This window comes from Austrofundulus limnaeus, unplaced genomic scaffold (genome assembly GCF_001266775.1).
Source record: "Austrofundulus limnaeus strain Quisiro unplaced genomic scaffold, Austrofundulus_limnaeus-1.0 Scaffold184, whole genome shotgun sequence".
In the NCBI taxonomy this organism is placed as follows: Eukaryota; Metazoa; Chordata; class Actinopteri; order Cyprinodontiformes; family Rivulidae; genus Austrofundulus; species Austrofundulus limnaeus.
The window spans coordinates 57,258-71,777 of record NW_013952586.1 but is presented as its reverse complement, the minus strand read 5'-3'; the positions used below and the strand labels follow the sequence as shown (position 1 = coordinate 71,777).

The following is a 14,520-nucleotide window of genomic DNA, read 5'->3' as shown; positions in this document are numbered from 1 at the left end:
TTAATAACAGCTAAAAGGTGACATAGATACTTTATTATGGTATAGTATTTAAATATTTGCCTGTGAAACACATAATATTGTCCCTTTAATGAAATGAATGATGGACTACACATTGGCAACATCTCCAAGAACTGAAACAAATGTGATTATAAAAAAGGGGTTACAATTTGTGCCTCAAACGTCCCAACTGAACTGAAATGTTTTACTGACTCACATGACTTTAAGCTACTGCAGTTCTCGCTCGACTTAGTGCTGCGATCAGATCCGAAAGCTTCTCATCCTTCCTGCGATTTCCCATGCAGGTGCTGTGGGAGCACATAGAGCCCTCCCAGAACTTCAGCATTTACAACGGGGGAGTGGAAGCAACATCCAACCTGTTGAGTAAGTGACACCAGATAAGTTTAACCAGAGGGCGGTAGGGATCGGACTCCAAACCTCCCAAARCAAACRGAAGATTTTGATGATAGACGCATTTTACTGGTGCTCAAATGTCTGTCTTCTGCATCACTGCTTTGTTTTCCAGGTGCAGCGACGGCCTACGGAATAGGCTTCACTGATGTGAGGTGGGAGCAGTGGGGGGAGCTTGCCTTGGGCGGTTTCTCTGGTCTCGGCGCAGCTGCTTTGTTTCTCATGACTTTCACGGGCAACATCTGGGTCTGCTACAGCAGTTACGTCGTATTCAAGTGTCTGTACATGCTGCTGATAACAATAGCTATGTAAGGCTCTTATCCTATTTGTTTATTTATGTGTTTCCTGTCTCTAAAAAGCAAAAGTGGAGGATCATTTTGTGTACTTTACAAAATTATGTCATGAACAATTGGTAAGATTTAATGAATCTCAGAAAATTTCAAGTGATTTTGATGTAAGTTGAATATAATAAGCGAYGACAAAATGTACTCCCACAGGTATCAGATCGCAGCGGACCTGTCAATGGAACGTTACGCTCTGGTCTTTGGGGCAAACAACTTCGGAGCGCTGGCTCTTCAGACAATCATCACTTCTGTTGTTGTAGACAGCAGAGGACTGGGCCTCACCATCATCCCTCAGGTAGGAAATCTGATTACAAACTATGTGCTGGGAGGCGTCTGTGAGATTTGTGATTTTTAACTTGTGCGCTCTTTTGCAGTTCACCATCTACTCCAGCTACTTCGCAGCCATCTCAGTGGTTTTYTTAGTCAGGGGACTATTTACATGTTGGAGACAGCAGAGAAACAACAGAGAAGAACGTCCTGCAGATAAAAGRGACTCTCTGAAAAGTGAAGAACATAAATTCTGATGTTAAAACAGTTTTGTTGCTCTGATTTGTGGCCCCATGTTCATTTCAAAGTGAACTAAATAAAACAAAATAACAGTACCATAAGAAAGACCAAATCAATAAACACTTGGATTATTTTCTCTTACTTAAAATTGATTTTAATATATATTCTGTATATATATTTACACATTAACTTAAAATTATTTATTATCCAATAAAAGTGGTTTTCAGTCCATTCTTTCTGGTTCCCCAGATTGTTTTTGTGGTTGTCGTTCTGAAGTGTTTGTGACCAGGGCTTCTGCAAGACCGGAGGAGATGGCAGAGCAAAGCGTCCATCTGTTTCTGATGCATCTTTTTTTTTTACGTTCAGCAATAAAATGTTTTCTTTTTCTTTAGCAAGAACAATTTACTCAAAAAGTTCTGCACAAATGAACAGTTTTGTTCTTTACAGATACAGAAACTGGCAGCAATGAAGCAACAGCCCTGTCTTAAATTCTGTTATACAAATACTGATGCGCAAAGAGATAATGTAAAGAAAAAAAAAAACTATATGTACAAAAACTGCAGCATAATGAATGAGATACACTGGATGCAATAACTTTGCATGGTTGGTTTTTCAGCCAGTTTGAGTATACATTGTGGCTCAGTGGAGACTCAGCCGGTTCACAGGTTAAATATTGAAAGAGAGGCTCAACCTCGTCCTCAGCATACATCACTTTGTTTTGTAGTTACAGACAGTGTCAGCGGGACTGCCTCGCACGTTGTCCTGTTTGTGACAAACTGCCATAGAAAATACGATTCTTACAAACGTTGTGTTTCTTCTTAAAGCTACTTGTGAAACCAAACAGTGCAAGAGGTGCAAGCGCGCCAACTGGTGACCCTGTAGTGCAGCAGACAAGATGCTTCGCTATAAGAAGGGGTTTGTTGAGGAGCCTCCTGCTGGAAACTGTGCAGGCGGACCTGAACCCTGGAATCAGAGGTACAGAAGCAGAGTCAGACAACAAAGAGAAAATTGGGTGATTTTTTTAAGTGATGTTCTGTCAAATACTTATTAATAGTGCTTCGCAATAAGAGCAAAAAACGGTATAAACAAACTCTCATAGGTATTCATACACAAATAACAGAAAATATAACATATTAGGGATGCAAGTTATCGATTAATGGATTAATCTATAGTTGATTGATCTTATCGATTGACTAATGATTAATTGATAAGCGGCCATTTTCCTAAAAACCTGACATTTCTCTTGAATCAAAGGTTTTTCTATGACATGAAGGGCTAATTTTTTTTGACACTAAATAAAAAAAAGTACAGTTAGTTAATTTTATAAATTTATTGTGCCAGCTGTATTAAACACTGACTGAATAAACAGAAAACTGTGGACATTATTAAACTTGGACATGTCATAAAATATAACAAAACGGGAATCTGTTAGGTTGCTAGTTGGAAAAAAAAGGAAAGGAAAAAAAAAGTTACACACTTGATCCATCCTGAACAGAGAGTGTCATACTGCTGGATACAGCCTTCGGTACTTTTCCTTCGAGTTTGGTGTAGTCCATTATTATTGTGGTGTCGCAAATAAAACTAAACAAGATTTGCGTGTAATTACGATGCCGCCCACATGGAGGCGGCCGGCTCTCTGCTCAGCTGGCCAGGGTAGAAAGGCCAGGCTGAGAGCAGTGGCGCCCTCTACTAGTAAAAGGCAAGCCTACACTGGAATAAGGTTTAATTGGATGTTTTCAATTAATCRAATGGAAGAAATTTTAATCTAATAAACCATTATTCGATAATTAACCGTAAGTCRATTAATTGTTTGCATCCCTATAACGTATACAAAATATACCATGTATTGGTTATTTGTTCTAACCAGAAAAGGGTTGTTAGGGACCACTGGTGCCATCACAGCCTGTCCAAAAGGAGTCACAACAGGCTTAGCCGGTCCGAAGGCAGGGAATCCTCCTCCTGAAAAACATGCCCGCTGTCATCACTATCTGATACCAACAACAAACTTACTACAACCGTATGAAATCAACCCATATTTCTTTGGTCACTGACAACATTTGGCATGTAGGTGGAACATAAATATTAAGAAAATTGCAAATTTAGGCTTAAATAACAATGTAGACAAGCTTACAGCTACATGATCACTGACACACACCGTTAGGTTGTTGAGGAAATGCAGGAGGCTGGGGRAAAGGAGCCTGGCCAGGAAAGACTGGCTGGAATGTTCCACTAAAGCTGGTAGGGAGGTTGAAGGCTGCAGCATTTCCAAATCCAGCTGGCATACTCATAGAGCCTGTGCCAAAAGATGCTGCAACACAGCAGGACAGGAACAGTTAGAGAAGCCTGAACAAGACTGAGCAACACCTGATGGCATGCAATAAAAAACAACACAACATACTGACGAGCATCAGCAAACAAACAAAACAGAAATAAAAAACAATCTAAGTGTTTTGAAATTAGTTTGTTAGGAAGATTTTCAGTTACTGAGATGAAGAAAACAACCAGTTACACACCCTTTATACAAAAACATTACAATAAAATAGAAATATGTCAAATCCACGTTTGATCAAAATCTATTTTTGAAGTTAATAATCATATTTGAGGAAAACATGTAAAACTGATATGGAAAATGTGCTTTTATTAATTTTATTCTTGCTGAAATGCTTAGTTTCTGACAATGTTTGCATAATTTAAGTACAAGTGAAACACACTTCTGTGCACAAAGCTTTGGGGAAAATGTGTAAGTTTGATATTAACCTTGAGCTTATAAAAGAAGCAACAACCAAGATCAAAAAGGCAGATCGCAACTGAGCAACCTGCAACTTTTCCTTCCATATGGTGAAATGTTGACTCTAACAGAAGGGTGAGACATTCTGTAGCTACACTAAAAATCATCTTCAAGCCTTTTTCTAATAGATTTATGCCAGAAAATATTAGTTTCTGTCATACCAAAGCACAAGAGAACTGAAAGAACCCCACACATCAAACAGCAACCTACCAAAGGATGAGGTATGACCTTGCCAATGAAGAGCACGCATCAAGCCTGTCCAGCATGGCAAAAATATTCAATCAACTTTTAGGTCTGCACCCGGCTAATTCTTTAATCCTGCAAGTTTACAGCAGTAAAGACCTGCTATCCATTTCCAGATAATGTGGAAAATGTTGCCACTTTAGATGCAAACAGGTACAGACTGAGATGTTTACTGTACAATAGTATGTTTTCCCACTTAGGTAGTTTTTATTTGAGTTAATAAAGTAGCYGAGTAACTGGTTGTACCTGCAGACAAAAACGTGGATTAAAACAAACCTGCTGCAGCCGCCACTTGTGGTGCTCTGCCATTACACTGGAATGGATTGGTGGGAGCTGCTGCTGGGCCAGCAGCTACAAATGGATTAGTTGATGGTGGTGCTGGAGAAAAGAAAAATAGTTACATTCATCTACTTTTTAGAAAGTGCCCWGTTTTAAAAATAGAAACTTGGTTGTAATAAAAGTAAAATCTGAATCATTTTCAAGCAGACAGATAAACCTCTGGAAAGCAGGTTAATATAAAAAAGGCTGAAATCAGAAAAATCCTAAACAAAAATGAAAACAGATTATAATTAACCTAACTTCATATTTTACAGATTAAAATATTGAACATAAAGTGCACAGATTTTTTTTAAATCACATGTACAAAAAGAAAATTCACCCAAACTGTAAAAGGATCCTAAAGATCAGAACAAACTCTGATTCGATAAAGTCAACTCGAATTACCAAATGATACTTTTCAACCCAAATAAATAATTAGTACAACCCACCAGAAAGAAAAGCTTCCCCTCACCTCCAAACCCCTGAACTACACCAGGCATGGCTTGTTGTGCGTGTGCTGCTGACACCGCTGTCTCTGATCCAAACACACTGCTGCAACAAAAACATGAAAAACGAGAGAAAAAAACAACAACTTTGTCTCTGAAAACTAGTTAACTTTGACCATCAGATCCATCTATTATCACATCATCACGCTTCTTTCTGCAACGGTTGAAATCCTCTATTTTTACCATATTATACTGAATAAATTGCTTATAATAATAGGTATAAAAATTGTAAACACTTTGGGAAAATAATCTATGGTATTTTGCTTTTCAGTGTATGTGTGTKTGTGTGAAGTTAATGACGTGTCTCACCCCTGTGAGGTGCTGGAAGTGTTGTAAACACTCGTGGCAGGAGCTGAGGAGCTGAAGACGGTATCAAGCTCTGCCAAAGCAGCGTAGCGGTCTCCTCCTCCTGTACCTGCTGGCTGCTTCTGAACCAAACCTGCAACTCCTCCTGCTGTTCCAGAGCTCACCCCAGCAGGAACAGCTCCTCCTGAAATAAAAGTGCATGAATACAGAGGTTGGTTCAATCTACCCCAGCTCAACCAAAATACAAAATAAGCTTATTGGCTTTAAAAGAAAAAAAAAGTCCCATGAGCTGCCATACGTATAAACATAATGGGGAACAAATGTTCAGTTATTCATAAATTTGCATTTTCTTGCAGAGAGAGAGAGAAAAACACAGCAATTCACAAAAATAAACTTTAGAATGGGTTAAGAAAATCCTACAATGCCAGAATTCTGACAACGTGTCATAAAAATAAACCATCCAGTAAATGAATCAATAAAGTGAGTGAAACTCAGCAGCTTGTTGTCTTTATCCAGGTTGATCCAGTGTTACTAAGGCCAGGGTACCAATTATGGGGGAGAAACTACAGCCATCCTGAAATGGAACAAACCGCTGACTAAATTTAGAGCAAAGTGACCAGAATCTGAAATCTGCTAAAGTGAAAGTCTGATGATGATTTGTGCATATTTAACACTGCTTTGACAAAAAAAAAAAGAATAAAAATGCTCAAGTTTATGTTATGTTTAACTTTTGTTTTTTCATCCTATTTTTTTTAAAGTCCTCTTGCCCTACAGTTGAAATCTATAGAAACAGGTTGGGCCTGAGAAGTTTACCTTGCTCTGTTTTGGCAGAGCTAAATACGTTATCCAGGTCAGCCAGGGCTGCGTATCTATCACCAGGAACGCTAGTACTCTGTACAGCGTTATTGCCAGCTCCTGTGGAGTTACTCTGGGAGGGGGAACTGATGGATCCAAAGTCAGCGCTACACGATTTGGGGAAGTTGTCAAAATAAGCAAAAGTGGCATTTGCCAATCCCCCTGAGGCGCTACCTGCATGAAAGAGAGAGATTTTAAAGTCATAAGGGAACCCTTGACTGTGGGTTTAGACACAAAACAATAATAAATAAAAAACCTGGTATAAAAAAGTGAGATCTGCAAAGGCATGGCTGAGGGTCAAGTCATGCTGGAGAAGAATACCAGCATTATCTGAACTATAGGTTCTCCTCTGTAACTCCACATTATCCTGACTTTCCTTTGGTCTCTGAACATATTGAATTTGACAAAACACAGGAAAGCAGCTTCTTTCTTTTATGTTCCTTTTTCACCCGACACCCTGATATGAATACTGCTGACCTTTAAAATGACAAACTCTACATTTATACTCCAATAAATCATGTTTGATAGTAAAGTAAGGTCAAATCACTTCAAACTGAGTGATATTTGGCAGTAAAAGGACAAAAAAAACCCAGCCAAAAATAGACACCAGCCTTTTATTTTCCACTAAATTACACAAAATCAATGTGGGGGGGGAAAAAGTATGTTTATCCAATGTTTTACTTTTGCGCATGCATGTTTTTCAAATTTAATTATTTAATTTTAGGGGATAACTTTGTGTAAAAGACTGTCCATTGTGTTATGTGGTACAATGCATTTTATCACTGGAGTTATGTGCCATTTATTTACTTTGAATGATTCATGGTCAAAACTAAGTGGCTTAAACAAGTCAAAATTCCCTGGAAGTGGCCATGTACAAAGACAAACAAGGAAGGAAGTGCAAAAGCACCAAAATATCACTATCTAAACTAGGAAAGACTTTTAGAAGGCCTAAAATATGATGCAGATGATGTTTAATACAATGATGTTTTTGTTGCCTGGCAAGTGTGCTAAAATATTTATGGTTAGTACATCATCTTGGCACTGCTGTGTTCTTTGTAAGACATACCTTGTTTTCGTAAGATACTATATATATAGCGTGCAGCAAAATTTAGAAAAGTTCAGCTTTTTAAATAAAGCATCTAAAAGAATGAGATGTGAACTTTATGCACTGCATTATATGCAGTGATGTAGCTGTAGCAATTACAGGAGGTCATTTTAAACATATAAATACAAGAAATGTTCAAATATTTCATATAACATACGTATCTCATTCTTGACAACAGAAAACAAAATATATTTTAAACACATTTGACAGAGAACACTCCTTTTCTAAATATCATTCAAAAGGAAGAATGTTTCTACTCCCTAAACTCTTTAATTTGGCATTACCAAATTTCTATATTCTTCTTTTTTATTTTTATGGTAATTCTGAATGAGCACAACAACAAAACTGACAAAAGAGCTAAACATCAGTGTTCAAGCACTAAAATAGCTTGTTTCTTCCAAAAACAACAAGGGGGGCTGAAAGAAAGATGCTGACTGTGAAAGAAGCTACATCCAGAAAAAGGAAGATCAGAAAGACTGGCACATGAAAGATGGCGGAGCTGTTATGAGGGCAAGCCCAGTGAGAGACTTACTGTGTGCACTCTGAAGAGGCAGAGCAGTGGCAAACTCACCCATACTGCGGCTGGATGAGAGCACAGTGAATGCTGGCAGACAAAAATCAAAGGAAGGAAAGAAATTGGTGCAATGAGCAACACAAGATGACACAGAAAGGAAAACAAAAGGCTGAACTCAATCAGTGGTGAAAATAATGTGTTAACATCCAAGCAAATAAATTATTGCTGAAGCAAAGTATGAAGACTGCGCCGAACAGATTGGAAAATTGAAGATTAAAATGAAGCAGTCTGTGACAAAGAAATGATGTCACAAAACTACATAAGAAAAAGAAATGAGGTTTGTAAGCAAAAAAAGGAAGACAGTTCCACACCCAAGCAGTTTATTTACACCTCCAGCAGGAGGCAACGGAGCTCACAAACCCTTCCTGTAATGTGTGTGTGCCAGAATGTGTGAATGTGATACCAACGTGTCTTGATCAACAAAAAATGCACACAAAAAGCTGTTTATTTAACAACAAAAAAGCTGAATGAATATAAAACACTAATTAAAGCCTAGAATCACTTTAAATTTACCAATATTCCTAAACTCTCCTGTAAATTCCCACTGAAGCGTAGTCTTGTTTGAGAGTTCCAGTTCCAGAGAAGAAATAAACCTGCTGATTCACACGTCATGTCCCAAATCACTTACCTTTATTTTAGCTTAATTGTAAAAATTTACTTCAAATTCAACAAAAATTTACATTCTGGTGATTTGTGTTAAACATGTGAACCAAATTTGTCTTGTGGTGAAAAGAATATTTAAAAGTGATTCGAAGTAGATGGATCACAAATCACACTGATAAGTGATGTAAGCAAGTCTGCTGTGACGTGCACATTCATTATATTCCATAACTGTGATTAGGCTTGGGTGGTCTGATGATATTTTGTTATACAGCGGTATCAAATTATGACAGTATATAAAAATTATGAAGGCATGAGTCATGTGAGATGAAGTGTCAGATTTCTACAYGGCGGCTAGGAAAACTGGGACATACACATTCTAGGCTCTTTCAAAACACATCCCATAATGTTAGTGACGTGTGTTCTGACCACCTCAGCTGAGCTGCTCACATCTTTTCCCCTCCACGCCTTTCTCTGGCTCTAGAATGTCAAGCTATACGCTGCTCACAAGCAGCCGTTTCTCTGTTAATTTTTAATTGCTCTACCCCATCCCAGGTTGTACCATATACTGCTGTTTATTCTAAAGTTTATACCACGGTAAGAAAATAATCAATACCACCCAACCCTAATTATTTATTTTGTGTGATGATGTTTTTAAAACGTTGTCTGAACCAGAGTAGCAGATTTTCTCTAAATAAACATTTAAATAATGGACCACATAAAAACACACTATTACTTGCTGCCTTAGTGAAAATGGTTTGGAAAGCAAAAGGATGTGTTTTCCAACAACACAAACATGGACTTTTGTGCTGCAAATAAACAATGAGTACATTCTACTTAGCTTAAATACAAATCAATGTCTGTATGTTAGTGTCTGAATGTGTTATTTATCCATTAAAATAAATTTGCTCTACCTGTATTCAGGGGCTGAAATGCAGCTTCGGGTGCAGAGGGGAAACCACTCTTCGAATCAGAACCATTCCCAAATGCATCAAAATGAGCAAACTCTGCACCTGTACTGGTGTTCTGTGGCACTGGAAGTGGTGAGGAGGTGAAGTTCAGACAGACACGTGAGCAACAAAAAACAGTGAGGAGAACATAGTACATGAATGGGTTTACACATGACATCAAAATAAATGGGCGACTAAAAGCAAATACAATGGGTAATGAGGGATGAGGAATGTTGCCAAGTAAAATGATTGACAGCTGGCAAAGCCAGTAAGATGACATGACACTCACCCTTTACCTAGAGATACCAGAAAAGCTGCATCCTGTTTAAGACTGGCCTGAAGACACATCTTTTCAATTCAATTCAATTCAGAAATACTTTATTGATCCCAGAGGGAAATTAGGTAAAATTAGGTTCAAATTAGCCTACCGCTGTTAATTCCRATTTTCAATATMTGTCTGTTTTTGTTGTCCTCTCTTCGATGTTTCTCCCCCACAACCCTATTGTTCAATTTGTCTGCATTATTGTATTTATTATATGACTGTTCTGTACTCCACATTTCTGTTTCTCCCACACTACCCTTATCATTATATGTATCTACAGTTTTTTTTAAATTTCATTTTACTTTTTTCTATTGTACAGTGTCCTTGGGTGTCCTGAAAGGCGCTTTATAAATAAAATGCATTATTATTATTATTATTATTATTATTATTATTATTATTATTATTATCTCTACTATCACTAATTATTCATTTTTATTCTTGGAGGTGTACGCCTATACTCAAGTTTTCCTTGTGGAAATGTGCAGAGGCCACTTTGTTGCTGAATTGTCCTTTGCTTCCTGTGGAGGATAATGTTCTCTCATTTCCCACAAACACACTAATAGTCTTATGTTACACAAATTAGTAACTATGGAGATTTGTCTGTGCATCTGAAGCCAATACAGTATAAGATATACAGAAACATGGATATGCATGATGGCTCATATTTAGCCAAGTTTCATTCAATTCCAGTAATTTGCCATGATTTACAAGAGGTCTTCATTAAATTCAATGCCAATTCATCTGCAGCTTTCTGGTAAATTCACTAAAAAATGAATCATAACTTACCCATTTTGCTACGAGTTATGCTAAAACTTGTTGGCATATACAAAACTACAAGTGCGTAACATATGATTGGGGCAATTAGAGGAAGCTTTTTTTCAAGTTTCCAATAAACAATGACATTTGTCAGTCATTTCAAGCTTTTTAAAAGTTGAAATTATCAACACTGGAATGACCATTTTGTGAACATTATGTTTTAAAACACAAAAAGCACTAAGGTATGTAAAAATAAAAGATGGTTTATGCAGGCTTTCCACTCTTTTACCATTTATCATCTGCCAGTAGACTAGCATCTTACTTTTACATTTGTATCTGTGAAACGGTGCAAAAGCAACCAAACAGAAATCCCCTAAGTAACATCTCTCTCTGCCTCTATTATCATTCTCCATTTGATTTARTTCTTTGTATTTTGCTACTGACTCAGGCTTAACAAGAAAAAAGGACTTGTAACAGTTTGTTTGGGGTACAGAGTTATCTGCATCCATCTTTAACCGCTGACCTTCTAGAGAACAATGACTCAAATATGCAAAAAGGACTACGTTTGCAAAGGAAGATGGTAATAATTAGCTAACATTTAACTCCATTGGAAAATTCTTGCGGATGGTGTTATCCATTGCAATTAAACAAAATGGCTAATTTATGCATCTAGCACATRTTTACTCTAGTTAAGATAAAAAGCTGTACTTTCTTACCATAGTAAGAAAAAAAAAACTAACAAAAAGGCAGCAGGGAGTTTATAACTCTCAATAAGCTCTTCAGATGGTTTTCTAGAACCACTGGTTTTCTTTAAACACTGAAATAAACGTAGAAAAAATAGGAATGTACACCTAATAAGAATAAATCTAAACTATTCTTATTCTTTAAGCAATTTAAATGTTTGCAATCAGAAATGAAGGATGATTTCCACCACCTGTGATTCTGTCTCATCTGTCAGCAGTTGACAGTAATGCATTTCACACGTGGAAAGTTTTAACTCACACAGATTCCATATCGACTCCATTTAGCTTTTAAAATTGTTCATTGACTAAACTTCATTGCTGCTTTGTTTAAGTAAGCCACTGTTTAGTAATTTTGATATATTTAGTTTAAGTATTCATTGGTTTCTTACTTGTGTGGCTGTTGAAATGTGCAAAGTTTGCAAAACTGGAGCCGGCAGCTGCATTCACATTGGTGGGCGGGGCAGCAAAAATGTCTCCACCCAAGTCACTGAGGAGGTCGAACTTCTTGTCGTGGAACTGCTGTGGATGGGCTTGTCCACGGCTCACCACAGGTGACTGGTGGAGATAAGAGATAAACATAAAAAAATCATCCATGTGTTGGATACTATAAATACTATAAATCAACTTTGTCAATAACTCCAAATTCAAGGATGTGTCAGCTATTCACCTGATTTGGTGGGGTACCCTTGCTGAGGTGCAGTGTCGGGGCAGAGTCCCCCAGCAGGGTTTTGAGCGGTCGAACCTCTGGGGTGCTGTTAGTGCTGCTGTTTGAGGAACCAGAGATGGAAGCATGGACTGATGCCACTGTCTTGGCTTGTTCAGGAGGTACATACCTTGAAAACAAGTCACAATATATGCTAAATAAAAAAAAGTAAGCAATCACAAARGCTTCTCATAATAAAATAAAAATCAACCTCAACCCTGTAAAACTCTAAACTCAAGATTTATTTGACTAAAAATAGGTATTAAATATACAAAAACGTACATTTATCAAAGTGTTTGCAGAATATTTACAGCTATTTAAACTAGAAGTTCCAAAACGTGCAGCATGGCTATACCACACATTACAAGACTTTGACTTCAGTGAATCGTGACGCCTTTCTGCARCAAAAGAGACATGCTGAGGCATGCAACACTTTCTCCTCTGCTCTCCTTCTGGGCAGCCTTCAGAGAATAAACACTAGAAAAAAAAGGCTAAAAATAACTCCTTCATATAAGGTTAATTAGAGATATGGATGTGTATATCAAAGAAAATAACTGTTTGTCCTATAGATGCAGCTCAATTTAAGTGTCTAAAAGAATAAATCTACACTTAGTATGATTAACAGCTTTTACTTTGTGAATCTAAGTTTAACAGTTCACTCAGTTTATTTTGTTTGTAAAAACTGCCTCAGCTAGTTGTAACTCTAAAATCCATAGTACTAAAACTTGCATAACAAACTCATGTATTAACTAAAGAAAGCTTATAGTGTCATAATATTGCGCAAATCAAGCAGCTTGACCATAATGACCTACATTAAAAGAGGATGATTTGGTGGCTTGCTAGAGGCTAAGTGCTACAAGCTGCCTTTGAGAGATTCCAAGCCAGAGAGAGGAAAAGCAGAAAGGAAAGCAACATGTCTGCACAGTGCCCAGTTCTATGTAAGAGAAGCTTGTAAAACAGACTCACCATCTTTTCTTCTCGTATTTATCTTGAAGGAACTCCTTGACTTTTTGTGGTTCTCTGAAGTCTGGTACGGATGAGGTTCTGTCATCATAAAGACCAAGCCAGATCTGTTTACATACCTGGAAAACATTAAAAATATTAAAGTCCTGGTATTTGTTTGATCAGTTCTGTTAGACACTAAGCCTTACAGAACTTTATCGGAATTTATTGGTCTTTAAATTGTTAAATCAAAGAGTTTTAGGGACATGAGAAAGTCATAAAGCAATGATGGCTAGACATACCGATACTAGGAAAGCTAAACAAAAGCAGATAAAGTTTTCATGTCTGATGTGATGGAACAATATCAATATGTGCAGAGGAAAATGTCACATAGTATAAAATAAGTCTTCCATTTCACTGGCTTTGGGATTTGGACAGTACTCCTAGGCATTTGTCTGATCTTGTAATGAGAATATTACAGGTTTTAGGTGTATGTGTAATTGTGTAAGTGTATTGTAAGTGTGACAGTCAGAACATCTCTTATCCTTGTCTCAGTTGTTGCCATTCCCTCATCAAAAACATACCCAGAGTGTTGCAACGACTCATTCATGCATGTTTAAGAAATCCTTGATTCTCCTCGGTAGCCATGTAGAGATGCATAAACCAGGGCTATTCAACTGGCGGCCCGCGAGTGACCAACGTTCAGCCCGCCAATTGGTTTATGCATCTCTTAAACCCAAACCCCCTGTTTTCTACTTTAATTACTCTAAGTTCTTTTAGAGTAATTAAAGTTCTTTTACCAAACATAGACATGTTTGGTGTCTGCAGAAACATCAGTATCTTGGATAGAAGCTGGTAAAAACCATTTCTATAAACACTCAAGACAGTTAAAACTACAAGCTGTTGAAGATAAAATGATGAAAGTGAAAATAAAATTGGTTTAAAAATTTGGCAAGTCAGAGATGTCAAAATATTATTTGTGTCTAATAATTGGAGGCATAATGTGTTCTTTTTGTTTTTGATAATGTGTAATTATCACAAATTTTATAGGATTCTGTATGCTGTATTCATGATTAAACGCAGCAAAATAAACTAATTCAAAAGGTAACATATATTTGTAAAACTTGGTTTATTTACATAACAACTTTAATTGCTGGATGTTCGGCCCCTCAGCTGTTGACCAGCAGTAACTGTGGCCCCCGGAGCAATTTAGTTGAATAGCCCTGGCCTAAACATTTGCTGGTACAAAGCACCGCCTATGTGTACCAAGCACCTACCTGGAGCCCAAACTGCAGCCGAGCTACCACCCCACAGAGCACCCTCCCCCAAACAATTGTTTGAAATCATGCTTGAAGTGGGAGTGTCTGAAAYGGTAGGAGGTTCTAAAAGACACAGAGGCGGGTAATTTCAAGGTGTTCAGATAAGTTATGATGCAAAGGCAAATTTATTTTTGATTTATACAGCATTTTCACAACAACTGAAGGTAACATAGTTACTTGATTGTTGTATAGAAATGAAGTATGTGCCTGGAAATAACCCTCCCCTGCCCC

General features: G+C 37.4%; 2 protein-coding genes across 9 annotated transcripts in view; one reads left to right on the top strand and one right to left on the bottom strand.

Annotated features, from left to right (window-relative positions):
- The window catches only part of slc19a3a (solute carrier family 19 member 3a), a 5,099-nt gene extending 3,316 nt beyond the window's left edge, over positions 1-1,783 (top strand). The window contains exons 4-7 of the mRNA XM_014018143.1: positions 303-381; positions 524-716; positions 906-1,047; positions 1,127-1,783. Of these exons, the coding sequence (XP_013873597.1) occupies positions 303-381; positions 524-716; positions 906-1,047; positions 1,127-1,276 (564 nt within the window). The 3' untranslated portion in view covers positions 1,277-1,783. The remainder of the gene's footprint in view (positions 1-302; positions 382-523; positions 717-905; positions 1,048-1,126) is intronic.
- Positions 1,390-14,520, bottom strand: part of agfg1a (ArfGAP with FG repeats 1a) — a 23,523-nt gene continuing 10,392 nt past the window's right edge. Inside the window, exons 3-15 of one of the 8 annotated variants that reach the window (XM_014018136.1) lie at positions 12,995-13,110; positions 11,993-12,158; positions 11,715-11,880; positions 9,469-9,588; positions 7,913-7,984; positions 6,234-6,449; positions 5,424-5,604; positions 5,081-5,157; positions 4,567-4,668; positions 4,258-4,302; positions 3,415-3,567; positions 3,124-3,218; positions 1,437-2,222 (exon numbers count right to left, since the gene is read on the bottom strand). In XM_014018136.1, coding sequence (XP_013873590.1) covers positions 2,163-2,222; positions 3,124-3,218; positions 3,415-3,567; positions 4,258-4,302; positions 4,567-4,668; positions 5,081-5,157; positions 5,424-5,604; positions 6,234-6,449; positions 7,913-7,984; positions 9,469-9,588; positions 11,715-11,880; positions 11,993-12,158; positions 12,995-13,110 — 1,569 coding nt within the window. In that variant the 3' untranslated portion in view covers positions 1,437-2,162. Of the gene's footprint in view, positions 2,223-3,123; positions 3,219-3,414; positions 3,568-4,257; positions 4,303-4,566; positions 4,669-5,080; positions 5,161-5,423; positions 5,605-6,233; positions 6,450-7,912; positions 7,985-9,468; positions 9,589-11,714; positions 11,881-11,992; positions 12,159-12,994; positions 13,111-14,520 lie in introns of all 8 variants that reach the window. The other 7 variants (XM_014018135.1, XM_014018138.1, XM_014018139.1 and 4 more) reach the window with 7 other exon arrangements.